The 26,414-nt window shown below is 38.8% G+C and overlaps 5 protein-coding genes across 6 annotated transcripts; all 5 read left to right on the forward strand.

Annotated features, from left to right (window-relative positions):
- Position 1: 1 nt before the first annotated feature.
- On the forward strand, positions 2-2,218 carry LOC111702449 (putative uncharacterized protein DDB_G0282129; the record flags this gene model as incomplete). The annotated part of the gene is given in 1 exon segment (XM_023474141.1): positions 2-2,218. A coding segment is annotated over 1 exon segment (1,520 nt), but the record flags the coding sequence as incomplete, so codon positions are not given.
- A 4,128-nt stretch (positions 2,219-6,346) lies between these two features.
- LOC111702448 (lysophosphatidylcholine acyltransferase 1) lies at positions 6,347-11,469 on the forward strand. Of its 2 annotated transcripts, none has more exons than XM_023474139.1 (8): positions 6,347-6,505; positions 7,857-8,024; positions 8,180-8,421; positions 8,763-9,139; positions 9,218-9,651; positions 10,039-10,137; positions 10,563-10,750; positions 11,004-11,469. In XM_023474139.1, the coding sequence occupies exons 1-8, from the start codon at positions 6,443-6,445 to the stop codon at positions 11,059-11,061; spliced, it is 1,629 nt and encodes a 542-aa protein (XP_023329907.1). In that variant the 5' UTR covers positions 6,347-6,442; the 3' UTR covers positions 11,062-11,469. The 2 variants fall into 2 exon arrangements, with proteins under 2 accessions (XP_023329907.1, XP_023329908.1); XM_023474140.1 differs by having other exon boundaries at positions 8,781-9,139.
- Positions 11,470-12,346: 877 nt separating this feature from the next.
- On the forward strand, positions 12,347-15,117 carry LOC111702447 (inner nuclear membrane protein Man1). Its single transcript, XM_023474138.1, has one exon. The coding sequence runs from the start codon at positions 12,412-12,414 to the stop codon at positions 14,629-14,631; it is 2,220 nt and encodes a 739-aa protein (XP_023329906.1). The 5' UTR covers positions 12,347-12,411; the 3' UTR covers positions 14,632-15,117.
- A 1,681-nt stretch (positions 15,118-16,798) lies between these two features.
- On the forward strand, positions 16,799-21,589 carry LOC111702452 (T-complex protein 1 subunit delta-like). The gene is made up of 6 exons (XM_023474144.1): positions 16,799-17,114; positions 17,921-18,399; positions 19,054-19,356; positions 20,512-20,624; positions 20,918-21,167; positions 21,332-21,589. Exons 1-6 carry the CDS (start codon positions 16,826-16,828, stop codon positions 21,494-21,496), a joined length of 1,599 nt encoding a protein of 532 aa, XP_023329912.1. The 5' UTR covers positions 16,799-16,825; the 3' UTR covers positions 21,497-21,589.
- Positions 21,581-24,319, forward strand: LOC111702453 (tubulin-specific chaperone E-like). The gene is made up of 3 exons (XM_023474145.1): positions 21,581-21,950; positions 22,323-23,392; positions 23,846-24,319. The coding sequence occupies exons 1-3, from the start codon at positions 21,594-21,596 to the stop codon at positions 23,985-23,987; spliced, it is 1,569 nt and encodes a 522-aa protein (XP_023329913.1). The 5' UTR covers positions 21,581-21,593; the 3' UTR covers positions 23,988-24,319.
- Positions 24,320-26,414: the final 2,095 nt, after the last annotated feature.

The following is a 26,414-nucleotide window of genomic DNA, read 5'->3' on the forward strand; positions in this document are numbered from 1 at the left end:
TCTCCACCCCCCAGACAGAACTCAAATCCCCGAAACCCTCCTCCTGCTCCCCCAACCCGCCCATCACCATCAAGGGATGAAGTTACAGCCTCCAGGATAGTAAATCAACAATTCAGCCAATTTCCAAACTTTCAATCCCACCAGAACTCAGATGAGAATCTATCCGAGGCTCCCAGAAGCTCTCAAAGTCAGCATGTAAATAAAAACGGGTTTGATGTTGTTGGACTTAAAAGTTCACAACAAGAAGAGAAGAAGGATACAAATCAGAATGATTTTAGAGTTTCGTCGAGACAGGAGAATTCTGCTCCCGCTCCTTCCTCAGGTCTCACAATTGAAGAATTCCTCTCTAGGTATCCTGAAGTAAAGCGATTAAGTTCCAGGTTCAATGAGAACGGAGAAGATCTTGCAGCGGAACCAGAAGAACCGAGGGATGAGAGAAAACATGACAGAGCCAGGGAAGATGATAGAAATCAAAATCAAAACCATCTTGGGAATGGTCAGATTCATCAGGTTTTTATTGAAGAACAAAGGAATGAAAATGACCATGAACTAATAAGAAACAGTGAAGATTTAAACAACAGAAAAGAAAGCTTTACAGCAATCTTTAATACCAACCAAGAAGTTACAACTCCTAGTGCTCCGTCTCATATAACTCCTAAACAAAGACGACCTGCACAGAAGAATCAATCAAACCAGGAAAAGAACGGCAATCGTAGACCTGGAAAAAAACAGAATAAAAATCCAAAACCCTCGGTGAATGAACCTGATGTTTTAGACGATCCTGAATATCCCCTTTACACTGACTATGATTATTACTATGATCAATTGGTCCCAGAACATGAAAGATTTTTCCAGCTTCCTAAGATTGAAGTTGAAATTATTGAGGAAAATACCGCAAAACCTGAATCCTTCCAAGTGTTTACTCATTTCTCCCTTGATACTGAACCATCCCGACCCCAGCTCCCCCCTCCACCTCCCCCTGTAGAAGTTAAACCGGTGCAACAGACCCCTAGAACGCCAAAAGCACCAAAGATCACGAGTTCACAGAACAGTATAACTCCGGTTAAGCAACATTCATCTGCAGATATGTCCGGACCCTTCGGATTTGTTGAAAAGGGAACTTTTTTCATTGATGACACTGTTTCCGGGTTTCCTGAGAGGATTGATATGGTTTATCAAGGATTTGTTTGGGCATTTGATGTTTATTATCCTGATCAAGATACACAGAGACACGGAGGCATTCATACTATCCTCAAGGATAAGGTTAAGAAGGAGACCGTCAACCTCAAGAATGATTACATAATACGGATAACAGGTCGAGCATCTCCATATAACATTAACCGTCTTACATTTCACACCGCCAACGGTAAGGAGTTTGGTCCCTGGGGCGACCGACACAGCGACGAAAGTGCAGATTTCGACGTGTCAGCTCCTGCAGGTTACGCCCTGTCCTTCTTCTCAGGAACCATCGATTTCGGGGTTCCTCTCCGCTCCGTCGGATTCCATTGGAAGAAGATCTAATCCAGTCCTGCCAATTGCCAATGATATGAGAACATTAGATTTTAAAGCAGTGTTTTTGTGCTTGAAAAAATGAGTAAAGTTTCTCATTTCATTATCTTTGGAACTCTAACCATCAAAGTATTAACGCGGTTCTCAGAGAAGCTGAATATTTGAGATAATGTCATCTTTATAGTTTTAACTCATTTGTTTAGTTCATTGTTACACTCTAACCTCGTTGATTGTTACAAATACTTTCTGTGAAAATGTGTTCCGGGTCGTAGTTGAATTTTACTCATTTGACACACTCTCCTCTTGACATCAATTTAATTTAGTAAGCACGTGTCAAGGACAGTTGGTGGCCATTTTGCAAATTTGAGTTACCTAAAAGAATTTTGCTTTAAATTCACTTCATGTAACTACAAATAAAACCCATTTTTTTGCAAAAATGATGACCCACTAAATATGTGGTATGTTTATTGAATCTTATTTCTATATGTAGTCAAAGGCTGGATATATTTTCTGATCATGTTTGCCATTAAATTCTTATTTATTGTTTAAACCTACAGTATGAATGCGCGTGAGACTATATTTAAAATTCTCATAAAGCGCGCGCGCACCTTCGTACTCTATTCTGCTCAACTTCAAGTGTACATTATAAAAGATTGTTCTAGTCAATTATACTTTAGTTTGTAGCAATACATATTAAAATTTGTTTTAATTAAATCTTTCGGTGCTCTCTAACTTTTATGATCTAGATCTTGTAGTCTGAGATAATAATGTGTACAGGGGCAAAGGGGGGGGGACAGTCTCCATGGCCCAACCATGTATAGTGTATGCGCCCCTTCATGTTAACATATGCAGCATATTCTACAGAATTAAGCATCCATTATAAAAAAGTTAATAAAAACCAAAAGATCAAAAAGTCTGCATCATAGGATTAACCGGATATCAAAACTTTTCTTCAACATATAATTTCACAAAACGATCAATGCTCCTCATTTCAAAAGAATACTGCATTAGTTGATTCCTTTTTATAATAAGATTTTGGGACAAAACAAGAAAATGGGAGGACATGGATAAAGGAATGGAGAAAAGGAAAATGAGACGGAATGAAAAGTAAGGACGGCAAAACTGAGATAATACAAATGGAAAAGTTAAGGATGGAGAAACTGGACGAAATGAGACGGATTAAAGTAAACTGAGATAAAACAGATTAAAAGTTAGAGATATGGAGGGATTGCAATGAGACTAATGAAAAGTTAAGTATGGAGAAACTGGACGAAATGAGACGAATTGAAAGTAAAAAGGTAAAACTGAGATTTGGACGAACTGAAAGAAAAGGATGAGACGACTTTAAAGTTATAGGATAGATAACCTGCGATGAAAATGATATATAGTTAACGATGCAGAAATTGTGATGATACGGATTGAAAGCTAAGGTTGGAGAAACTATATAGATATGATACGGAATGAAAGTTAAGAACGGAGAAACTGTGATAATACGGAGTAAAGTTAAGGATGGAGAAACTGAGATGAGACGGAATGAAACTTAAGGATGAAGGTAATGTGATGATACTGATTGATAGTTAAGATTGGATATATTGCAAGATATGATACGGATTTTAAAGTAAGGATAGAGAAACTGTGGTGATACTGATTTAAAATTAAGGATGGAGAGATTGAGANCGGGTTGAAACTTAAGGATGGAGAAACTGTTATGAGACGGATTGAAAGTTAAGTATGGAGAAACTGTGATGAGACGGATTAAAAGGTTAAGGAGGAAGAAACTGTAATGAGACGGATTGAAAGGTTTAGGAGGGAGAAACTGTTATGAGGCGGATTAAAAGTTAAAGATAGAGAAATTGAGAAGAGGCGGATTTAAACTTATGGAGGGAAAAACTGTTATAAGCCGGATTGAAAGGTAAGGATGGAGATACTTTGATTAGACGGATTGAAAGTAAAGGATGGAGAAACTGTTATGAGACGGGTTGAAAGGACGGAGAAGCCTATATGGGACGGAATGAAAGTTAAGGATGGAGAATATGTACAAGGAGACGAATTGAAACTTAAGGATGGAGATTGGAGAAACTGCAGAGATGAGACGGATTGAAAGCTATATGGATGGAGATACTTTGAACGCTATAAGGATGGAGACGAGGGCATTTTTTTAGGGGGGGGGGCACAATATGCGCGAGTGCGTAAATTTTTTTTGGGTCCCTCCCTTTGCAACATTGTGCCCCCCTTAAAACCCCTTTTTTTAAAAAAAAATATTGATACCTTTTTCAAATTTTTTTTGCCCCCCCCTGGTCTTGTTTTATTCACCATACATAAAGTAAAAAGGGAAAACTGAGATTTGGACGAACTGAAAGAAAAGGATGAGACGACTTTAAAGTTATAGGATAGATAACCTGCGATGAAAATGATATATAGTTAACGATGCAGAAATTGTGATGATACGGATTGAAAGCTAAGGTTGGAGAAACTATATAGATATGATACGGAATGAAAGTTAAGAACGGAGAAACTGTGATAATACGGAGTAAAGTTAAGGATGGAGAAACTGAGATGAGACGGAATGAAACTTAAGGATGAAGGTAATGTGATGATACTGATTGATAGTTAAGATTGGATATATTGCAAGATATGATACGGATTTTAAAGTAAGGATAGAGAAACTGTGGTGATACTGATTTAAAATTAAGGATGGAGAGATTGAGATTAGACAAATAGAAAACTGGAGGAGAAACTACAAGAGAAGACCCAGATAGAACTCATAGAACAGGACAGAAAACTCGAGACGTGACGGATTTAAAGGAGGACGAGAAGGATTAGAGAACCTGAGATGAAACGGATTGAAAGTTAATGATGGAAAAATGTTATGAGACGGATTAAAAGTAACGGATGGAGAAACTGTGATGAGAGGGATTGAAAGTTAAGGATGAAGAAACTGCAATGAGACGGATTAAAAGTTCAAATCAAATCAAATCAAATATTTATTGCACGAAGATTAGAATTTATACAATATAAATATCACATAGAAAAGTATAATCCTCGTGAGGGAAAATTAATCTGGGGGGGCCAGGTTTTCATAATTTTCCCCATAGCTTAGTGACAGGGGGGGGGGAACCNTTGTTTTTCAATAAATTTAATGAGTCATATCTCATAAAAGATTAAAGTGTCAAATGTAAAACCAAAAAACATGACAGCTAGCTGTCATCAACTGCCAAGCCTCCGATTTAGCGTGATGGTATATCAGCAGGATATACTCAGGGGCGTAATAGAGCATTTTGTGAAGGGGGGGGGGCACTTTCTCCCCCACTAGGCAACATTGTGCCCCCCCCTAAAAACCCCTTTTAAAAAAAAATATTGATACCTTTTTCAAATTTTTTTTGCCCCCCCCTGGTCTTGTTTTATTCACCATACATACACCAAAAAGACTACATTTTGGGTGTTATACTAACCTTATAGAGTCTAAAAATTATTCCTAAGCTTGAAAAACTAACTTTTTAACTTTATAAATTTAACACTTATCTCCATCACAGCTTTAAACTAAATCAATAATCACAGCATCATTAAAAATTATATTTTCACGAATAAAAGAAATTTCTTCTGAAATTTTTAGATATAATTTACTCAATCTACATATTCACCAACTCTTTTAAGCTTCAATTTTCTGGGATTTGCTTGCACAAACATTTCAATGATTTTCTCAGTAGAGATCGCTCAAACAACCTATTAGGGTGTAAGGCTAAAAGTGCAAGATCGTTAAGTCTGCTCTCCGTCAGTACATCTTGTGTAATGAAGTATTCTCTTTAGAAGGCTAAAACTTTTCTCTCCTTGTATTAACAGTGAATTTAGACAGATCCTTATAGTCTTTATCATTGTCAGGTGTTGCTTTTTAAACGTAGTTTCCTTTTAATTTTGTATTTTCCAGGGGGGGGGGCAGGGCCCCGCCTGGAACTCCCAGGGGGGGGCAAGAGGACTACTGCCCCCCTTGGTACGCAACTGTGCCTGGCCTGAAAGGGAAATGCAAGCAGATGTAATATTAAAAGAGCCTCCTCCATGGGTGCCCCCCCCCCTCAGCCTCTCAGGGTAGAGATATATTTTGTTGCTCGGTGCTCATTCAAACTGTAGAGGAAACTGGCCTCTTTCTGCCATAGAGGGGTTTTCGACCTAAAATTGTATAAAGCTGTCTTAAAATAAAAAAAAACATATACTGCAATATATGTGGTTAATATTCCAGGGGAGTCGATTTAAATCCATAGTAATGCACTACTCAAAATAGTTAAAAAATTACATTATTTGGTTCCCACGAAATTAGTTTGCATGTGCAATGCATGCCCTCTTCACTCACTCTCTCTCGACTCTCTCTCAACAGACTCACTGTGCTTCCTGTGCTCTTTCATATTTAGAATAAAAGAAGACGACATCTGTTTATTATTTTAGTCTTATTTTGGTAAACCTCCCTTTAAGTAGAATGCCGCAATTATTTAGGAAATTTTAGGAACAGCGGCTTGTGCGCGGAATTTCTGAGAGTGAGAAATTAGATCGGGTGCATTCGGTACAGCAATGATGACGAAATTGAACTTGATAAACATGGATCATACGGATCTTAAATTTGAAGTGACACTTGAAAGTGTATAAATGTAAAAAATTCCCCTTGACAACAGTTAACAAATGTTTTATTATATTATAACAACACAAAGTTTCATGACAGTAATTATCACGTTTAAAGCTCGACATATTTTAAATTTTATCTCATTCTTCTCGTTCACTCAAAAGATTAAAAATTATTAGACTCATTTTAGCACATTTATTCAAATTTTCCATATGTTATTTATTTCAGACCTATTTTATCACATCGTCGAAAATATGATAAGATAGTAATATTAACACTGACAGAAACCTTTTCACTCCGACTGTGAATCAAAGCTGCAGCAAGATGGAATCCGGAGAAACTCCAAGAAACCCTTTTGTCCACATTTTTCACATGAATACCTTTCAGGTTCAAGTTTCTGTAATTAAGAATTTAAATTTGGGGTCTGTCCTAGTATACGATTTTTGGACCCCCCCCCCAGCCCCCCCCCTCCTATCAATTTTGTACATGGGTCTTAAATGGAAGACATTTGGCAGCAGCGCTCGGCCCCCTGGCCTGTCCTTAGCGCTCGGCCCGGAGAGTGTCTTAACCTAACCTAACCCTAAATAAAAGAAAGTGTCATAACTTAACCAAACCCGTGGCCGCAGCGCTCGGCCCAGAAAGTGTCTTAACTAACCTAACCCGTGGCCGCAGCGCTCGGCCCCCTAGCCTATCCTAGCCGCAGCGCTCGGCCCAGAAAGTGTCTTAACCTAACCTAACCCTAAATAAAAGAAAGTGTCATAGCTTAACCTATCCCGTGGCCGCAGCGCTCGGCCCAGAAAGTGTCTTAACCTAACCCTAAATAAAAGCAAGTATCACAACTTAAATCGTATACTATGGCGGACCCAAATTTTGTACATTTGTTTTTTTTATTATTTTAGGGTTAGGCTCGGTTAGACAATTTTTGGGCCGAGCTCTGTGGCTAGGATAGGCTAGGGGGCCGAGCGCTACGGCTAGGACAGTCTAAGGGGCCGAGCACCGCGGCTAGAACATGCTAGGGGGCCGGGCGCTGCGGCCACATGATAGGAAGGGAGGGGGATGGAGGGGTCCAAAAATCGTATACTAGGAAATTACCTAAATTTGTAAGAGGATCTTTAATGTAAGACATGTGGCCGCAGCGCTCGGCCCTCTAGCCTTTCTTACCCGCAGCGCTCTGCCCAGAAAGTGTCTTAACTTAACCGAACCTATCCCGTGGCCGCAGCGCTCGGCCCAGAAAGTGTCTTAACCTAACCCTAAATAAAAGCAAGTATCACAACTTAAATCGTATACTATGGCGGACCCAAATTTTGTACATTTGTTTTTTTTATTATTTTAGGGTTAGGCTCGGTTAGACAATTTTTGGGCCGAGCTCTGTGGCTAGGATAGGCTAGGGGGCCGAGTGCTACGGCTAGGACAGTCTAAGGGGCCGAGCACCGCGGCTAGAACATGCTAGGGGGCCGGGCGCTGCGGCCACATGATAGGAAGGGAGGGGGATGGAGGGGTCCAAAAATCGTTCTCTAGGAAACTACCTGAAATATGGTGTCTAACATTTAAAAAATTTAAATTTTAATTACTTTTACGGCTGGAGTAAATTCCTAGTGAACGATTTTCGGACCCCTGCGCCCCCTCTCTACATTAAATATTCTACCCGACGAGGGGTCCAAAAATCTTTCTCTGGGATTGGGCCTCAACTTCCTGTTTTTTGGTATTGTTAAATTTTAATAATATTTTGAATTGGTAGAAAGTGAAGATGATATTTGTTGGCATGACTCTTCTCCCTATTCGTCTTCTATTTGCCTTAATATGTTTGACCCTGACTACCAGCCTTGCCTACGCTGGGTTGTACAACCTCTCCACAGAGGACATCGATAGAAGGCCGTTCACTCACTGGCGGTTATATATACGAAAGGTATCATGAAATATCAATCTCTCTCAAAAAAGACAAATTAAATTAGTCATCTCTTTAAAATTCTTTAATTCTGTTGAATCCAAATTGAATAAAGAAAGGTATGACTTAATTAAAGTGATATTTCTTGAACTTTATTTTTAATCTTTTTTGCTTAGGCAATTTGTATGATTCTGCGGTTCATGTTTTTTGTGTGTGGATTTCACCGAGTAAAGATAATTGGTAAACAAGCTGGTCCCAACCAAGCCAGAATACTAGCGGTTGCTCCACACTCAACATTCTTCGATGCACTTGCTGTAGTTGTGATGGGAGCTCCGAGTGTCGTTGCTAAAGCTGAGACAAACTCTATTCCTTTCTGGGGAAGTCTCATCAAACTCACCCAGCCTGTACTAGTGCATAGGTTAGTTATTTTGCATGGGGTTAAATATCATTTAAATTATTACCACCTATTGTTTTTTTACCCTAACAGTAAGACAAAAGTTTTTTATTTAGATCTGAAAAAAATGGTGGGGAGGGGGGAATGAGTTTCATGAAAGGTAAAAGCCGTATTTTTGACGTGCCAATTTTCATTTTCTAGTAAAGAATCAAAGTGGGGGGGATTTTTCTTGAATTTAAATACCCCTGAATTAGTGCAATGTGCAATTTTGATTAAAAATCAAATAATATTTTGATATCATCGCTCAAAGGATATCTTTCGTTTACGCTATCCTCGATCTAACATCTTAATTTATTAACTGATAGAATAACTGCCGTTCTCAGGAATGATCCGAACTCGAGACAGAACACAATCCGACACATCGTGGAGAGAAGTAACCCGGAGCAGGAATGGCAGCAAGTTCTAATATTTCCTGAAGGAACCTGTACAAACAGATCGTGTTTTATAGCTTTCCGTCCCGGAGCTTTCCTACCCGGAGTAGCGGTCCAACCCGTTCTTATCAGATATGACAATGACCTGGATACGGTTACGTGGACCTGGGAGGGTTTACCCGCCTGGAAGGTTATCGTGTATAGTCTCTCCCAACTAAACATCAACTGCTCTATAGAGTTCCTTGAGCCGTATATCCCTTCCTCGGAGGAAATTAAAGATTCAAAACTTTACGCGGAGAATGTTCGATCAGGTAAAAACTTGACTGAAAGCTAGGATTGATAAAATGATTATTTCTAGATAAATTTGTCTACATCTTGTTCTTTTTTAGTGATGGCGAAAAAGTTAGATATACCAACGACAAACTGCAATTATTTCGACTATCTTCGAATTGAGAAGTCACAAAGACGAGGGAAGGCTCTTCAGAAACTGCAGCGAAAGTTAGAAGAGTCGTTGATTCAAACCACCAGCTATATAGATACTCTAGAAGAACCAAGTGTGCATAGCCAGGAGGAGAGGGACGGGTTCCCCGCTCGGATAGGTTGCAGTAATGATCTACCAGAGCTCTCCGCTGTACTGGAGGAGCTAGAAGGGAAGGATCTCCGACATATTCGTCTTTCCATTCTCATCTCAGCCTCTCAGGACTCATTATCAACTTTCCTCGATCAAGCCTTTATACTGTTTGACAAAGATCTTGGAAATAATCACATATCAGAGGATTCCTTTCTTCAGCTCTTGTCAACACATCTATTCTTGTCGAATAAGGTATTAAGACTTTTAATGATAGAAATTTTTTTTCCGAGTCTGCACTCTGCATGCTTAAATCAAATGATCAATAAATTTAACGAGTTGTCCATTATTTTACTCATTTGAACCGTGTTCATTCCCAAATACAGAAAATTTTACAAATTCAACTAAACCTTCAATTTTTTTTCGACAGAAATGATTCAAAAATTATTTCGAGAAACTTGTAAATGAAGTATCTAGAAACTATCCAAATAATTAATTTTTTTACTGTTTGAAATATATTTGTTCTAATAGATGGGATCCTTAACTATTTTCTTTAGAAAAAAATTACAAAAATCATGACATCTCCCTTTCAAACGCACTAAGGTTTTAAATCCTGTATGTAGATAAATAACTTATGTTCAGGAATGCAAGGAGACTGCAGAGAGTTTATGCAAAGATGCAATTGTTTCAAAACCTGATTTTCTCTCTTTCATCTCGAAAACCAAACCTAATCATTTAAAGGTAATGATTTTCTACAATTAGTATTGTTCACATCAAATATATTAGTTTTTCCAAAGTTTTTTTTTATTCTTGAATTTAATTTTATTCTTTCTTTCAAAGGATTTATATTATCTAGAATAAGCTGAACACACTCCCAAACTTTGAGTGACAAAAGATTAAAGTAAATTTGTAAGTTTCTTCTAATTATTTTGATACCCGACCCCAGAAGCGTCAGGAGGTGGGCTGTGGGGCTTAGCCCCCCCCCCCCCACTAGATCAGTGAAATCTATGTTATCCAGTGGTTTTTGGGTCCCAACGACCCATTAAAAAGGAAAAAGTTAATCCCCCCTGAATACGCCCCTGTCTACCCCAGAAGAAAAGTCTTCCAAGACTATTTTTGCGACCTAAAATGGTTAGTTCGTTAATATTATTTAATACTTTATCAAGGTTGTCCGTGGTCTGGAGAATCAGCTGACAAAAGGAGTAACTGATCTGTTAACTAAATCCGCTAGTCTGACCGCTGAGCGGATGGCCGCTAGACTGGAGAAGGTAGCGGCTAGCGGTTCTAACCTTGTCTCCGACATGTCAGCAACCGTAGCGGCAGGACGGGATAAGGTCACAGACGTGCTCTCCAGGTATACATTTTGTACAGTGTACTATGAACAAGTTTTGGAGAAAATAAGAAAGCTTAAGATCTTCTGTTGGAAGCCCTTAATATTTCATACATTCAATTCTAACTGACTCAGTTAAAAAAGCAGAAAATTATATTGAACCAAGTGGAAAAAGATATATTTTCTTTAAAGATTACATTTATATATTGCTTTGAATTTTATTGTCTTATTGAATTCCCAACCCGGAATCTAGTTGTTTATTTATTATTCTTTTTAGTGCTGTGACCTCCCTACACAAGAGAACTGGTTCCAACGTGGAGAAAAAGACTGATTAAAATACTTAAACTTCTCCGACATCGTTCTCCTTTCCCTGGAGCAAGAAAGGAAGTTGTTCATCTATCTTGTAGCTGGATACAACTTGTACTTTTCAGTGTACATTAACTGACGACCATTTGTTGTACATATGTGTGTACACACGTGCCTAACTGTTCACGTTGAGTTTATAAATTCAATCGTTTTACACACCAGTAGTTATTTTGATCCTTTTATTTATATATTTGCACGTGATATTTCTTTTTTCCTTGTAATTGTCTGCACATTAACTTAATAACATTAATAGAAGTATTAATGGATGCTGGAGGTTTAGCAAATCTTTACAAATTACAAGTATTGACATTTTTCCATTCAGGCAAGGATCTTGACCAAGCCAGTATTTAACTTTTTCTTGGTTCTCAGACGATTGGGTATGATTGTAAAGATTATGGCTCTTAATCAGCGTAAATTTAATTTTATGTTTTTAGGGTATTTTAAGGGTCAGCACGTTCATATTCTGGTTACCAGATGGGACTAGACTTGTTCTTATTCTAGTTTCTGGTTACCAGATGGGACTAGACTTGTTCTTATTCTAGTTTCTGGTTACCAGATGGGACTAGACTTGTTCTTATTCTAGCTTCTAGACTTGTTCTTATTCTAGTTTCTGGTTACCAGATGGGACTAGACTTGTTCTTATTCATATGGGACTAGACTTGTTCTTATTCTAGTTTCTGGTTACCAGATAGCACTAGACTTGTTTTTATTCTAGTTTCTGGTTACCAGATGGAACTAGACTTGTTCTTAGTCTAGTTTCTGGTTACCAGATAGGACTAGACTTATTTTTATTCTAGTTTCTGGTTACCAGATGGCACTAGACTTGTTCTTATTCTAGTTTCTGGTTACCAGATAGGACTAGACTTGTTTTTATTCTAGTTTCTCGTTACCAGATGGGACTAGACTTGTTCTTATTCTAATTTCTGGAGGTGTCTATGCAAAAACTATTCACCATGATACGCCTTGGATAGGTTTCTCTAATAATTATTTTTTTATTTTCTAATTTTCTTTTATTTCAAGACCTAATTGCGAAAATTTTACTAGCCATGACCAAAAATATTTCAAACCAATTTTTAAGAAATATGTGAAGTTCCAAATTAAACCCATCTCTTACCTTGCCGAAACAATTGTAATGTGATTTCGTTTCCATGACATTGATATTTTTATATACATATATATATATATATATATAATAGCTAAAATAATTGTAGAAATCCACGATAACCTTGATGTAAAACTAACTTCAGCTTTTTTCAGAACATAAATAATGCTTAGCCTGAGTAGCTTGAATTGAGGTCTGTTCTAACTACTATCCCGAGATGCCAGAAAGAATCTCAGACAGTGAGCTGAGGTTAAGGTTGGAGGAACACAACTACAGTGTTCCTCCGATCACAGATACCACCAGGAGTGTTCTTGTCAAGAAACTCCGTCAGTTAGATCAACAGAGTAAACAAAAATCATTTCCTGTCTCAGGTATAGATTACAGCTCAGCTGAGGAGGATTTTACTCCGCCTGCCTCTTCAACTAAGAAGAATTCCAGAGTATCCAGAACTAGAACTAGTAATGGAGGAAGTATCACTAAGAACGGATACCGTGGAACCCCCTCCAACTATCCTTCCTCTGACCCGAGACACGCTAGGAACGGAGGAACTCGGAGCTTGATGCATCAGAGCGAGGACGACGAAGACGATAGTGAAGATGTTGAAGCTGAAGAAGATAGTGATGAGAAGTGTGAGGAATATGACGAGGATGATATATCCCGAGCTGATTTAGGAGTACAAACTAGTTTTACTACTCCAGACTCTGAGAGCAGGTACAGAAAAACAGGATCTTTAGACTCGGAGAACAGATATCGAGGAATGGGTACCCCAGATTCAGAAACCAGGTTTCGCGGCAGGAATCAACAGGAATCTGAGAATAGATTTAGAGGTAAAAGCGTTACAAGTTCAGGTTTACCATCACCCTCTCCAACCTACTCGCTCCAGTCCCAACAACTTCGGAAGAATCTGGATCAATTTGGATCCCTGAACGAAGCTCTCCGTACTCTGCCGACCAACAAATCTAATTCGAATCATACTCCTGTCACGAGATCTCAACCTTCTCCACCTTCTAGTAATCCGCTCACACAGGTCTCCCGTCCTCCCCGCTTACGGTTCAACAGGAGAGAAAACACTGGGAACTCGATGCTGATATCATCCCTCATCATTTTCTCGGCAATCTTGTTCTTTGCTTTTCTATGTTATCAATATATGAATCTAAGCTCTACACAGCCTCAGCAGAACATCCCGCTCTGTGTTGGCATTGAGGACGAGAACTCGAAAGGTTGTATTCCCGGAAACCAGCTCCCAGGCACCCTAGAACTTCTTAAAAAGGTTCTCAAGATCCTAAAGGATGACTCATCCACTCCATATCATCCATTCCTTGAGTTGAAGGAACAGCTGAGAGGGGATCAAGGCAAACCTGAATATGAAAATTATTGGAACAACATCATTATTCTGATCAAAGAAAACCCCAGCTGGGGAATTCAACCGGTGTACCAGGAAGACAAGATTACTCATCTAGCAGTGTCCGACAACTCATTTGGAATTTTTCTCTGGGTCAAATACTTCATTTACGCAATCCTTGGACTCCTGTTCCAGGCTACAAACTATATCTTGATCCTTATCAGTGCTGTACTAACTCTGTGGCTGATGTTCAATGGATGGAAAACGTACAAGGCAAGACAAGAAAAGAAGAGGCAGGATATGTTTATTATGGTGGACAAGGTTCTGTCCATGCTCCGCGACAATCATCTTAACAGAGAAGAACATGGTCCTTCGTATCTTGCCATTGATCATATCCGAGACCAACTGATCCCTCCGCAGGAAAGAGAGAATATGTCAGAAACCTGGAAGAATGCTCTCCAGTATCTGAATAAACACGAGAGCAGGGTTAGGGAGGAGATCCAGCATATTCAGGGAGAAGAATTTCGTGTATGGCAGTGGTTACCTGATATTCCGACCAGTCCTAGTCCTATCAAACCTGGACAACGAGCTTTTGGTCCTTATTCTCCAGGTCTAGCAGGTTCTCCAAGTACCACTGGAGCTCAATCTAGAGACGGAAGAGAGATCCTGAACAAATCTAATCCTTGGCCATATGTTCCCACCACCTCTCCGAGATCTCCTGAATGGCAGGGATCTGCCTTTAACCTAAACCGAAATGTCTCCGCCCCTACCGATCCTCCAACCTCCTGTCTCAAGATCAGATACATGTTTGATCCTCTCAACTTGGAGCATAACTGGATCTCCGATCTCCACACCGACATCCTGACTAAGTGCTCCGGGGCTCGAATTCTCCATATTGCCGTGGATCGAGAGAGTCGCGAGGGTGTAGTGTATATAAAGACGATGAGTACAGATGATGCTGGGATCGTGTTCAACTGTCTCCATGGGCAGTGGTATAAGAAGCAGTTGGTTACAGTCAAGTATCTCCGGAGAGACAGATACCATCAGAGGTTCCCGGATTCCGCAAAAGCGGAGACACCCCTCACCGTCAAATAATTTTTTCCAATCCCAGTTCGGCAAAAAATACGTTGTAGTTATTTCCCCAATAAGAGGATATTTAAAAAAATATTTAAATATTTTAATGAACATTGTTTCTACTTTTACTCTGAAAAATTAATCATTTTAGTAACAAAACATTCACTGAATTTTATTTCTTTAAATTATTGTTAAACTTGGATTATTACATTATTAAGCATTGTAACATCTTTTATAACAGTTTCTGCCGTTGTAGATTGTGTAAATACTGCCTTGGTAAAGATTAATGCCAACTATTTATGTATATTTCCCTTGGTTGTGATATACAATACTAATATTTTATAACATGGACCAAGATGTATTCGGAAAGTTATAAAATTAATGTTGACAAACAATTGAACCTGATGAATGTGATTTTATTAAATACCTGATTTTCTACTAGTTGACATGGATTTTATTAAACATTATTATGTAAGGAAAATTCTTTAATAAAAATTGATAATTAAAGCGTTCAAATTCAAGTTTTATTGATTTCCCACTTACTATTTCCAAAAAATGAAGATCCTAGTAAATTAGCATTGAAACATTGTCTAACGGCTTGTAGCACTATTAGAAGGGTGAGAATTCATATGCAGACGACTGGACGTAATTTATACTGTCGGTTTCCTTACGTTCATGATTCCCTGCAATTTTTTTTTCTAAAGCATTTAACGAGTCATGAAAAGACTGTTTTCAAGGCAGAAGACTTAATTTAACCTCGGTCTCATCCTTTGAGGGTAACCCTGTAGGTATTTTCGAAAAATGACGGTAAATTAGTCCACAACGGATATCGTTATTGTGATGTGTGCCAGGCTTCTAACCTTTAACATGGCTTCTTTTCTAACAATCAAAGACTGGTCCCTTTCTGGTGGGGTGTCAAATTTAGATTATTATCATGATAGAAAGTAGAACAGGATTTTACAGATAGAACGTAGGAGAACTGGAGTTTACAGATAGAAAGTAGGAGAACTAAAGTTTACAGATTAAAAGTAGGTGAAGTAGAGTTGACAGATAGAAAGTGTGAGAACTGGTTGTTTACAGAAAGAAAGTAGGAGAACTGGAGTTTACAGATAGAGAGTAGGAGAACTGGAGTCTACAGATAGAAAGTAGGAGATCAGGAGTTTACAGATAGAAAGTGGGAGAACTGGAGTTTACAGATAGAAAGTGGGAGAACTGGAGTTTACAGATAGAAAGTAGGAGAACTGGAGTCTACAGATAGAAAGTAGTCCATATAGTCCATACAGCAGCTTCGTAAAACCATGTGCTAGTAGGTCGAATGTTTAGTATAGCGGACTTGGTGTAGGCCAGAGAAGGAGTATAGCGGATTTGCGTATGTCAGAAGAGGAGTATAGCGGATTTGCGTATGTCAGAAGAGGAATATATAGCGGATTTGCGTATGTCAGAAGAGGATCGAATAGCGGATTTGCGTAGGTCGAAAAACAACGTCTCTAGAATTTGTCCTTTAAGTCCTTTATGTGGCCTTAGAAAAAACTAGGAACCCGATCCATAGTAGAAATAAGATTTGTCGGTAATGTTACATCGTCTAAAACGCAACATCCCCCCTACTGAACTTCTGACCTACTGCAATGTCGGACAGCTACGCCGTCGCCAGCTGTTTATTTTAGTATTATTTGAGGGTTAGGTTAGGTTTAGACAATTTCTGGGCCGAGCGCTGCGGCTAGGACAGGCTAGGGGGCNGTCTTAACCTAACCTAACCCTCAATAATAGGAGTTTTATCTATCCCCCCCTCCGCCAAGCTAGGAACCATCCCCTTGTATGTATACTTTTTGTGCAAGACGACATTCGCAAATATAACAAAAACTACTTTTGTTACCAAATTGAAAAAAAAATCGATATTATATTATTGTGTTTTGAATCATTACGTGCAACCTAATATCTTAATTCAGGTTCTAGCAAAAAATTTTCTCAGATAAATAAAAAATAATGGAGAAAGGTTGGTTTGGCTCATTGTGCTGAAATATTTCCAAACCAAACGTTCTAGAACATTCCGGCAACTTCTTTAAAACACACGGTACTGACTACTGGTACATCTGGGAGCCAAAATCTAACTATACAATTTATTGTTTTAGAGATTAGAGAAATAGTTTTTAAATATCTTGGATGAAATTATTGCTTAAATTTGTCGTTAATTTGATTGATCTTTTTCAGAGGAAAAATGACTGCTGGAGGTGCTAAAAGTGTCGGAGCCGGGGGTCTCATGAGATCCAAGAACAGTAAGCCGGAGGAGATCAGAAAGAGTAATATCCAGGCTGGAAAGGCTCTAGCTGACGCTGTCAGGACTAGCCTGGGACCCCGCGGTATGGATAAAATGATCCAGGACGCGAAGGGGGAGGTTACAATCACCAACGACGGAGCAACTATCTTGAACCAGATGAATGTAGTTCACCCTGCAGCAAGGATGCTCGTAGAGCTTAGCAAAGCTCAAGATATCGAAGCTGGAGACGGTAATAAATTTACATTTCTATTCACACGATTTTTAAAACTCCCTTTTTAACTTTTGGGTCCGTCATAACATACGATTTTGTACATTACCTAGATATCAACTATTTATAAGAAAAAAATATTTATTTTGTATTATTTCTGGGTTAGTTTAAGTTAGGACAATTTCTGGACCGAGCACTGCAGCTAGAACAGGCTAGGGGGTCGAGCGCTGCGGCCAGGATACACCCTCACTTTCAACAATTTAAAACAAAATCAGTATATAGTTAGTTACTTTAGGTTAAATCGCTCTGGGCCGAGCGCTGTTAAACCGCTTTCTGGGCCGAGCGCTGAGGTTGGGACAGGCTAGGGGGCCGGACGCTGCGTCCACCACATGACCAATTTTATCTGGTGTCAAATATTATATGCATGTACAAAATTGATAGGAGGGTAGGTCCAAAAGACGTATACTAGGCAATTACCTAACTTTTAGAGTAAACTTTGTGGGTCATGAAGGTTTAGTTCGAGATCGTGAAGGTTAAGTTTATGGTCATTAAGGGTCAGATCATGGTTTGGAAGGTTAAGTTCATGGTCAGGAAGGTTACGTTCATGGTCATAAAAGGTTAAGTTAATGGTCTTAAAGATTAAGGTCATGGCCATTTAGGTTTAGATCGTAACTATTATGGTGAATTTTAGAATGTTTCAGTTATTGGCCAATGTTTAAAAGTTCGGTTCAGTCCTTGAGTATAAGATTATTGGATGTAAGAAAGCACAAAGGCTATTGTTATATATACATGACTCTTCATTTTATCATTGCCTAGTTTTATTACAGGAACCACCTCCGTTGTCATTTTGGCTGGAAGCTTACTTGAAGCTGCTGACAAGCTGCTGCAGAAGGGAATTCACCCAACATCCATCTCGGACAGTTTCCAGAAAGCTGCCGCCAAATCTGTCGATATTCTGACAAGTATGGCGATCCCATTAGATCTGAATGACAGAGAAAGCCTCCTGAAGTCCGCCAACACCTCCCTCAACTCCAAGGTTGTGTCGCAGAACAGCGCCGAACTCTCACCCATCGCCGTGGACTCTGTGTTGAGGATCATCGACCCCGCCAGGGACAACAACGTGAACCTGAAGGATATCAAGATCGTGAAGAAGCTTGGAGGAACTGTTGATGATACTGCTCTAGTAGAAGGTCTAGTCCTGGAGCAGAGAGCGTCCAATGTGAACGGACCTAAGAGGGTTGAGAAGGCAAAGATTGGATTTATTCAATTTCAGGTTTCTCCTCCTAAAACTGATATGGATAACCAGGTGAATATGAATTAGAAAGGGATACCCACAAAGGAGACGATTGTACGGAATTAAAACTTCCTTATTTCTAGGATTCCCTGCAACTGTAAATTTTTATCTCTCCAATCATTAAAAAATGTCATGAATGAATACTTTATGTAACCTTGGATTTCAGGTTTCTAGGCCTTTCTGTACAGTCTCCTCCTTTGTTGGTAACCCAGTATGATAGAATTAGTATATTCATGGTATTGTTAAAATTATGGATTCATCATTAAAGGAATTAACAATTGTTTGTAATTACAAAATTTCTTTCCCCCCCCCCCCCCTTCTGGGTATATGTACGTTTTGGGGTTCATATTTTCTGATCTTAGGGGACAGCGTGAGGGAACAGCGGGAATGATAAAAGTTCATTTCTTTGCGGTAATATAGATATTGGAAAACTTGTTAATAATTACAGACTGCTCTAAAGTTCAAATTATTTTTTTCCTTGTACCTTCTTTTTTTTTCCCTTCTAAAGCTCACATTTATTTCAATGCGAAATCAAATTTTCAATTCAAAGAATCCCAATTATTGACTGGAGGTAGACCCGTTATTTAGGTGTAAGGGAAATGGGTAATAAATTGCAAAATTAGAAAGAGACTTGATATGGTTTGAAACCTTGTTTAAAATGTTTAGGTAGTTGTATCTGATTATGCTGCTATGGATCGTGTATTGAAAGAGGAGCGAGCATATATCCTCAACATTGTCAAACAGATCAAGAAAGCAGGTTGCAACGTTCTTCTCATCCAGAAATCCATCTTGAGGGACGCTCTCTCCGACCTCGCCATCCATTTCTTTGACAAGATGAAGATCATGGTTGTGAAGGATATAGAGAGGGAGGATGTGGAGTTCCTGTGCAAGGCGCTGAGCTGCAGACCTATTGCCAGTCTGGATCATTTCACAGCAGAGAACCTCACCTCGGCAGAATGTGTAGAGGAGGTAAGAGCACAGGGTTTGTCAGAGGTTTATATTTTCTATTTTCTTTATATTGTATTGGGTCTTACCATCTAGAATATATCTTTTTCTAAATATAAGTATTGAAGGGACAGACCGGCTATGTAAGGTAGTTGAACTGAGCATGCAGTGTTGTGGACAAATTCTTAAGGATTCATTTTAGAACAAATAAAACTTTTTAAAGATCTGTTAATCCTGAGTTTAAGCGCAAAGTCGACATTCAAAATCATACTTTTGGGTGGATACGTTTTCAAAATCGGTTTTTAAAAAATTAATAAAAAACCACGATGACGAAAAATAAAGTAAAAATTATAAAGTATACAAATTAGATGGTTAGGAACATATTTCTCAAAAGAAATTTGTCAATAAATCAAAGCTAGAATCAGTCATTTCGTTTTCGTCATTATAATGAATTTCTTATTTTCTTTTAATTTATTCGCAGATTTCTTCAAATTCTTCAAAGGTCGTCTTTTCAATGTAATAAAATATGAAGAAAATCTTTGGGATTAATGAGAAACTAGATTAATGAGAAACTAGAATAATGAGAAGATAGAAACTAAGAGTTGAACAGTATTATTTATTTTTGATGAGATTAATTTTTTTTTTCAACCTATTCCTAAACAACTAATTAGTTTATTTTAGAATTTTGTTTACATTTTTGTCGTCTTTATTTAATAATAAAAAAAAATTCTGAAAAAGTACGATTTTGAACGTCGACTTTGCGCTCAAACTCAGGATTTAATGATCTTTAAAAGTTTTATATGTCTCAAATGAATCGTAAATATTTGTTCACAACACTGCATACTCAGTTCAACTACCTTACATTGCCGGTCTGTCCCTTTAATCTCTGTTTGTCTGTTGGTTCGTTCATAACACATGAACCTCAATAGAAGTCTAGTGGGTCGTCTTCTACAGGGATGACTCCAGCCAAAGCTGGGTTCCCAAACTACTAAATTATATATTATACATTATACATTATTTGGTTAAATGACGTTATAAATTTCGGATATAAATGACTGATATTTTAACTAAAGAAGATAAATTTCTTGGTTAAAAAAATTACTTAAGATCGTGGGAAAGGGTGGGATTAAATTTGAAAATAATATTTGAACAGAGGAATCCTGATTTTCTCAATTCTAGATCCAGACTGGAACCAGTAAGTGTGTCAAGTTTACCGGGATTCAGAACCCTGGCAAAACTGTTTCAATCATTCTACGCGGATCTAACAAACTTATGCTGGACGAAGCGGACAGGTAAAAATCTTTTTTCTTGTTTTATTTCAGAAAAGTCGCATTTTTTCTAGCTTCTGTTGGGCAAATTAAATTTTATTATCGCCTAGCCAAGGGGTTCATCTTGAGATTTTGTTGCAGGTGTAAGATGGCAGATTTTGCGAACGATGCTATTTGAGGCAGATTTATTGTCTATAATGTCAGATTATCCTAGGTGAACCCCTGGCCTGATAAAAACATTAAATGCCTTGCGAACGAAACAAAAATATCTAATTTTAGGCCGATAGAGAAAAAGCATTATTTTGTTACGCATTTAGATCTCTTCATGACGCACTCTGTGTCATCCGTTGTCTGGTGAAGAAAAGATTTCTGATTGCTGGAGGCGGAGCCCCCGAGACTGAGATCTCCAGAGAGCTCATGCTTCACGCAAACACCCTCACAGGGGCGGACGCATACTGCTTCAAGGCATTCGCCGAGGCGATGGAAATCATTCCCTACACCCTCAGCGAGAATGCCGGGCTCAATCCCATTGGAACCGTTACAGAGCTCAGAAATAGACATGCTATGGTAACAATTATTTTAATCAATAGGTTTATCTCAAATAGTAGATTTTCATTCAATTTAAAATTTGTTAACCTAATTCAGGCTCTAAGAATGTTTTTTTCTTTTATTTTTTGTTTGAATATTAAGTCCCAAATCTCTCATTCTAAGATAATAATTAATGTTTTCAGGGTGAGAAGGCTGCTGGAATCAATGTAAGAAAGGGAGCTATCACCAACATTCTGGAGGAGAACGTGGTTCAACCCCTCCTTGTCTCTACCAGTGCTATCACGCTTGCATCCGAGTGTGTTCGTTCTATCCTCAAGATTGATGATATTGTAAACACAATCCGTTAAACGGCCACATTTTATCCAACCTATGCTTGCACTTTTATTAACCAATACTCACACAGTTAAGTCCAGGTGATTCATATACAATTGATTTCAGAATGAGATGATAGAGAAGGCTGAGCCCTCCTTGATCGGGAGAAGGTTCTGTGTCGAGGAGAAGAAGGGAACTATCCTGTATCAGGGTCCTGTCGGAGCAACCAAGGGGGAGTGGTTAGGAGTAGAGTGGGATGATCCTAGCAGAGGGAAACATGATGGAGCCCATGAAGGAGTTCGATATTTCATTCCCAGAAATTATTCTCCTACCTCCAGCTCCTTCTTGAGGATTAACAAAGTGAACCTTGGGATCAACCTCCTGGAAGGAGTTCGGCTGAGGTATGGGAAGGTGGAAGGAGAAACGGCAGGAGTGGGACAGGAGTGTATGGATGATCTACAGAAGGAAATTGGAGCTAGATTTGTCCAGGTGAAAAAATTACACGTATTTTTATCATGTTCACATTTTTTGTTACTTAAAAATATATATTACTGGTGGAAGAGAGGGGGGGGGGGACAATACGAAAATGTTTTGGTGCTGGTGGGATAAGTAAAAACTTTAGTAAAGAGGTAACAAAAACTTTAGTAAAGAGGTAACAAAAACTTTAGTAAAGAGGTAACGAAAACTTTAGTAAAGAGGTAACGAAAACTTTAGTAAAGAGGTAACGAAAACTTTAGTAAAGAGGTAACAAAAACTTCAGTAAAGAGGTATCAAAAATTTTAGTAAAGAGGTAACGGAAACCTTTTTTTGCTTGTGACCCCGATTCTAATTGTTAAGTTTTAACTAAAATACTGTGTTTAGGTTGTTGGTTTTGATAAAGTGAACAAACATCAGAGTCAGCTGGACAAATTGAAATCAGTTTCTGTCGGAAACATGAACATTAATGATACTCATGTCGAGATATTCTCTACTTTAACCTCAATGGTGGACCTGGATCTATCGGATAACCTTCTCAGTTCTTGGTCCAATATATCCGACCTCGTGTCTCAGGTTCCGTTGCGTGTTCTCAACCTTAGTTTTAACCATCTCCCTGTACCCAACTCCATCCCGGTAGATAAATACTCTCACCTAGTTCATCTTATCCTGGGTAGCATGGGATACAGTTGGTCAGATGTAGAACGCATAGCCGGAGATCTACCTAAGCTAGAAAACCTCCAGGTTCATAGAAATAAGATTAAAGATATCTCTCTAACCCCTGGAAAGTTTACCAAGTTAAAAGGACTTGATTTAGACAGTAATCTGATTGATGATTGGACGGAAATTCAAAATCTGTCCACTTTGCAAACTCTTGAGTATCTTCAGTTAAATGATAACAGAATGTCTAACATTAAAATCGAGAGTGGCATGTTTAAAAACCTAAAAGGATTACAACTTGGGTTTAACCTAATCAGTGAATGGTATCATGTTAGTGAACTCAACAAACTTAATATTACAGAGCTAAGGTTTAGGAATAATCCTGTCCTACAGTCAGAGAAACTAGGAGAAGGAAGATCAACTCTAGTTGTACTAATCAGTAGTTTGAAAGTTCTCAATGGTTCAGAAATACAGGATACAGAGAGAAAATGGGCAGAAATAGATTACTATAAAAAGCACGGTTTGGAATATCTCCGGGTTCTGCAGGTATCGGAAGAAGAAAGAACTTCAGCTCTAGAAACCTTCACAAGAACTCATGGTAGATATATCGAGCTTGTCAACAAGTTCGGAGAACCCACAGAGGGAGAACTCAAGGTGAAGGAGAGTAATCTGAAGTCTAGTTTAGTTCTTGTGAAGATAAGTTCTCCAAACCTTGTGGATACTCCTCCATTGGAGAAGAAACTACCCGTCAATATGACAGTAGCGAAACTTAAAGCGTTGGTTGGAAGACTTTTCAGGTTTGTTAAAGGTTTTTTTTGGTCCAGGATATTAAGAATTAAATGAGGAATGTTTTTTGATGCTGGGGGGTGGGGTTGGGGAGGGGGCGGAGGTGAAAATCGGACAACAAAAGTTTTTCTTTCCGTTACAATACTTACCCCAAAAATTTATTTATTCCAGTTTCCCCCAATTCAGCGAATAAATTTGCTCACCTCTCAACTATACCTATCATCTGATAAGAGAAAATTACTTCTGTCTTTGGTCCTGGTCTTGCTTTGAAAATCTAACGAGTATCTCAATATGAAAAGATCTTCATTTTTATATATCAAGGTTACTATTAAATCCCACCGTTTTAAATAGTAGTTATTTTCAGACCTATTAAAACTTATCCATATTTTCCCGTCTGTCTCCTGTTGGTGAAAAAAAAGAATATGGAAATCTTTTCTTACTTGTTAAAACCGTGTTATATCTAGGAAGGATGCTGGTGGAGCTGAATTGAAGTTGGTTTTAGTCAGCTCTCGTAGTCCGGAGCAGAAGGAGGAGATGGATAATGATCTGAGAGAACTTGCCTATTATTCTCTTGAGAATGAAGATACCCTTCTTGTATCCTGGTGAAACCTTCTCAAGGATATAACTAGAATACGTTGGATTTTCTTGCATTTTGTCGACTCCTTTCTTGCGCGTATCTCAATAAGTGACTAATTTAATAACCAGTATTTTTCCATCATGAAATCTTCTGTCCGTAATTATGTAAGTTTGAAATTATGGCAACACTAGTACTAAAAAACTTCTTGTTTTCTTGTTTTTGTTTAAACGTCCGCACATTTTTATATGTATTTTGTTATTACATTACACTGAACTACTTACTCGATGCTTTCTATGTTATGTTATCTGTGATATTAATATATTTTTACTTAAACCTTGCACTAATAAATTTTAAAAGAAAATACAATTTTAAAAATTCTAGTTGGTTCGCTCATGTTACCCTATTCTATCTCGATATAATCAAGATTCGAATCTACTTTTCCTTGACGTCTCCTATATCGGTCAAGTTTACGGATAAATTATCTATCAGATAAGAATTTGACATGAGACGGCTAGCGGCGCCCGAAGTACGTGAACTACACGACCACTGAGAACTTCTGCAGCAACAATTTAGCTCCGACTCTTTCGATTTGCAATTCACAACTTTAAACTACAGCCACAGTTATCTAAATAGATGATGCCATTTTTAAAAATTAGTTCATTTGAAAACATTAAATTTTTATTTTGTTCATATATACTAATGTTCAAATGGACTAAAATAAGGTTTTGGACGTTAGTAGCCAAATCAACCCAGCATCGGATGGTACATCGTCTATACGCAACCTCCCCCTACTGAACTCCTGACCTACTAACTTTCCGACCTACTGCAGTATCGGAGCTACGCCAGCTGTTTGTATTATTATTTTGTTATTTTGTATTATTTGAGGGTTGGGTTACAGGGTGTCCCACGAAACATGACAGTTGGTGAATAGTTTGGAATGTCTTTTTCCATAATTTGTCAAGTTGTTTAATACCAAAGATCAATAAAAATATTATATGGGAGTCAATATATATCAAAATTGATTACAAAGTAAAATATAATTAAGCAAAAGATTTGTTTAACTAAAAATAGCTATAGCTATGACATTTAATAAATATATTTATTAAATGTCATGTTTCGTGCGAGACCCTGTAGGTTAAGATAATTTTTGGGCCGAGCGCCGCCGGTAGGTCAGGCTAGGGGGCCGGGCACTGCGGCTACAAGTCCATATAGCAGCTGTAAAACCATGCTAGTAGGTCGGATGTGTAGTATAGCGGATTTAGCGTAGGTCATAAGTGGAGGATAGCGGATTTGCGTAGGTCGAAAAAGGTAATGTTGATCCGCTCTACTGCCCATCCGCTATACTGCCCATCCGGCCTACTGCAACATCTGACCTACGACAGCTGTAGGTCGGATGGGCATATCTTCTTGCCCATCCGACCTATTCAGCAGCTTTTTTCATGCCTTTGGGGCTGTAGGGTAGAAATAATTAATTGTAGCTGTCGGACGGCCAATCAATTTTGTAGGTCAGATGGGCACTTTTTGTAGGTCGGATGGGCATTTTTCGTAGGTCGGATGGGCATTTTTCGTAGGTCGGATGGGCACTTTTTGTAGGTCGGATGGGCATTTTTCGTAGGTCGGATGGGCATTTTTCGTAGGTCGGATGGGCATTTTTCGTAGGTCGGATGCATGGGCACTTTTTGTAGGTCGGATGGGCATTTTTCGTAGGTCGGATGGGCACTTTTCGTAGGTCGGATGGGCATATTTCGTAGGTTGGATGGGCATAATTATATATCGTAGGTTGGATGGGCACTTTTTGTAGGGGCCGGGACGAGCGCTGCGGCCATGAAAGACCTATAATTTTAACAATTTTTAATAAAATTAGTGAATATTTAAGAAATTAGGTTAGGTTAAGCTAATTTCTGGGCCGAGCGCTGCGGCTAGGACGGGCTAGGGGGCCGAGCGCTGCGGCCATGAATTAGACCTTTACCTCAACAGTTTTTAATAAAATTAGTGAATATTTAGGGTTAGGTTAAGTTAAGCTCATTTCTGGGCCGAGCGCTGCGGCTAGGACAGGCTAGGGGGCTGAGCGCTGCGGCCACACGTCTGGGCCGACCTACGAAAAATGCCCATCCGACCTACTAAAAATGCCCATCTGACCTACGAAAAATGTGCCCATCATGACCTACGAAAAATGCCCATCCGACCTACGAAAAATGCCCATCCGACCTACTAAAAATGCCCATCCGACCTACGAAAAATGCCCATCCGACCTACGAAAAAGGCCCATCAGACCTACTAACGTGTCCAAGCGACAGCTTAAAGTAGGTCGGATGCACCAATATGCTGTTTTTAACGTGCCCATCCGACCTACAGTGCATCGGACCTACCACAGCTGTTAAACCCACGTGGTTGTAGGTCGGATGGGCAGTAGAGGGGATGGGCGTAGGTCCAAAAATACACCATCGTCGAAAAAT

Source organism: Eurytemora carolleeae, unplaced genomic scaffold, assembly GCF_000591075.1.
Source record: "Eurytemora carolleeae unplaced genomic scaffold, Eaff_2.0 scaffold278, whole genome shotgun sequence".
In the NCBI taxonomy this organism is placed as follows: Eukaryota; Metazoa; Arthropoda; class Copepoda; order Calanoida; family Temoridae; genus Eurytemora; species Eurytemora carolleeae.

Coding starts and splice junctions, on each gene's coding strand:
- LOC111702448 (XM_023474139.1), top strand. CDS start 6,443: ATGGAATCCGGAGAAACTCCAAGAAACCCTTTTGTCCACATTTTTCAC. Junction 9,652..10,038: donor ATCTATTCTTGTCGAATAAG/GTATTAAGACTT, acceptor ACTTATGTTCAG/GAATGCAAGGAGACTGCAGA. Junction 10,751..11,003: donor GTCACAGACGTGCTCTCCAG/GTATACATTTTG, acceptor TATTCTTTTTAG/TGCTGTGACCTCCCTACACA.
- LOC111702452 (XM_023474144.1), top strand. CDS start 16,826: ATGACTGCTGGAGGTGCTAAAAGTGTCGGAGCCGGGGGTCTCATGAGA. Junction 17,115..17,920: donor AGATATCGAAGCTGGAGACG/GTAATAAATTTA, acceptor GTTTTATTACAG/GAACCACCTCCGTTGTCATT. Junction 19,357..20,511: donor CGGCAGAATGTGTAGAGGAG/GTAAGAGCACAG, acceptor TCTCAATTCTAG/ATCCAGACTGGAACCAGTAA.
- LOC111702447 (XM_023474138.1), top strand. CDS start 12,412: ATGCCAGAAAGAATCTCAGACAGTGAGCTGAGGTTAAGGTTGGAGGAA.
- LOC111702453 (XM_023474145.1), top strand. CDS start 21,594: ATGATAGAGAAGGCTGAGCCCTCCTTGATCGGGAGAAGGTTCTGTGTC. Junction 21,951..22,322: donor TTGGAGCTAGATTTGTCCAG/GTGAAAAAATTA, acceptor TACTGTGTTTAG/GTTGTTGGTTTTGATAAAGT. Junction 23,393..23,845: donor TTGGTTGGAAGACTTTTCAG/GTTTGTTAAAGG, acceptor TGTTATATCTAG/GAAGGATGCTGGTGGAGCTG.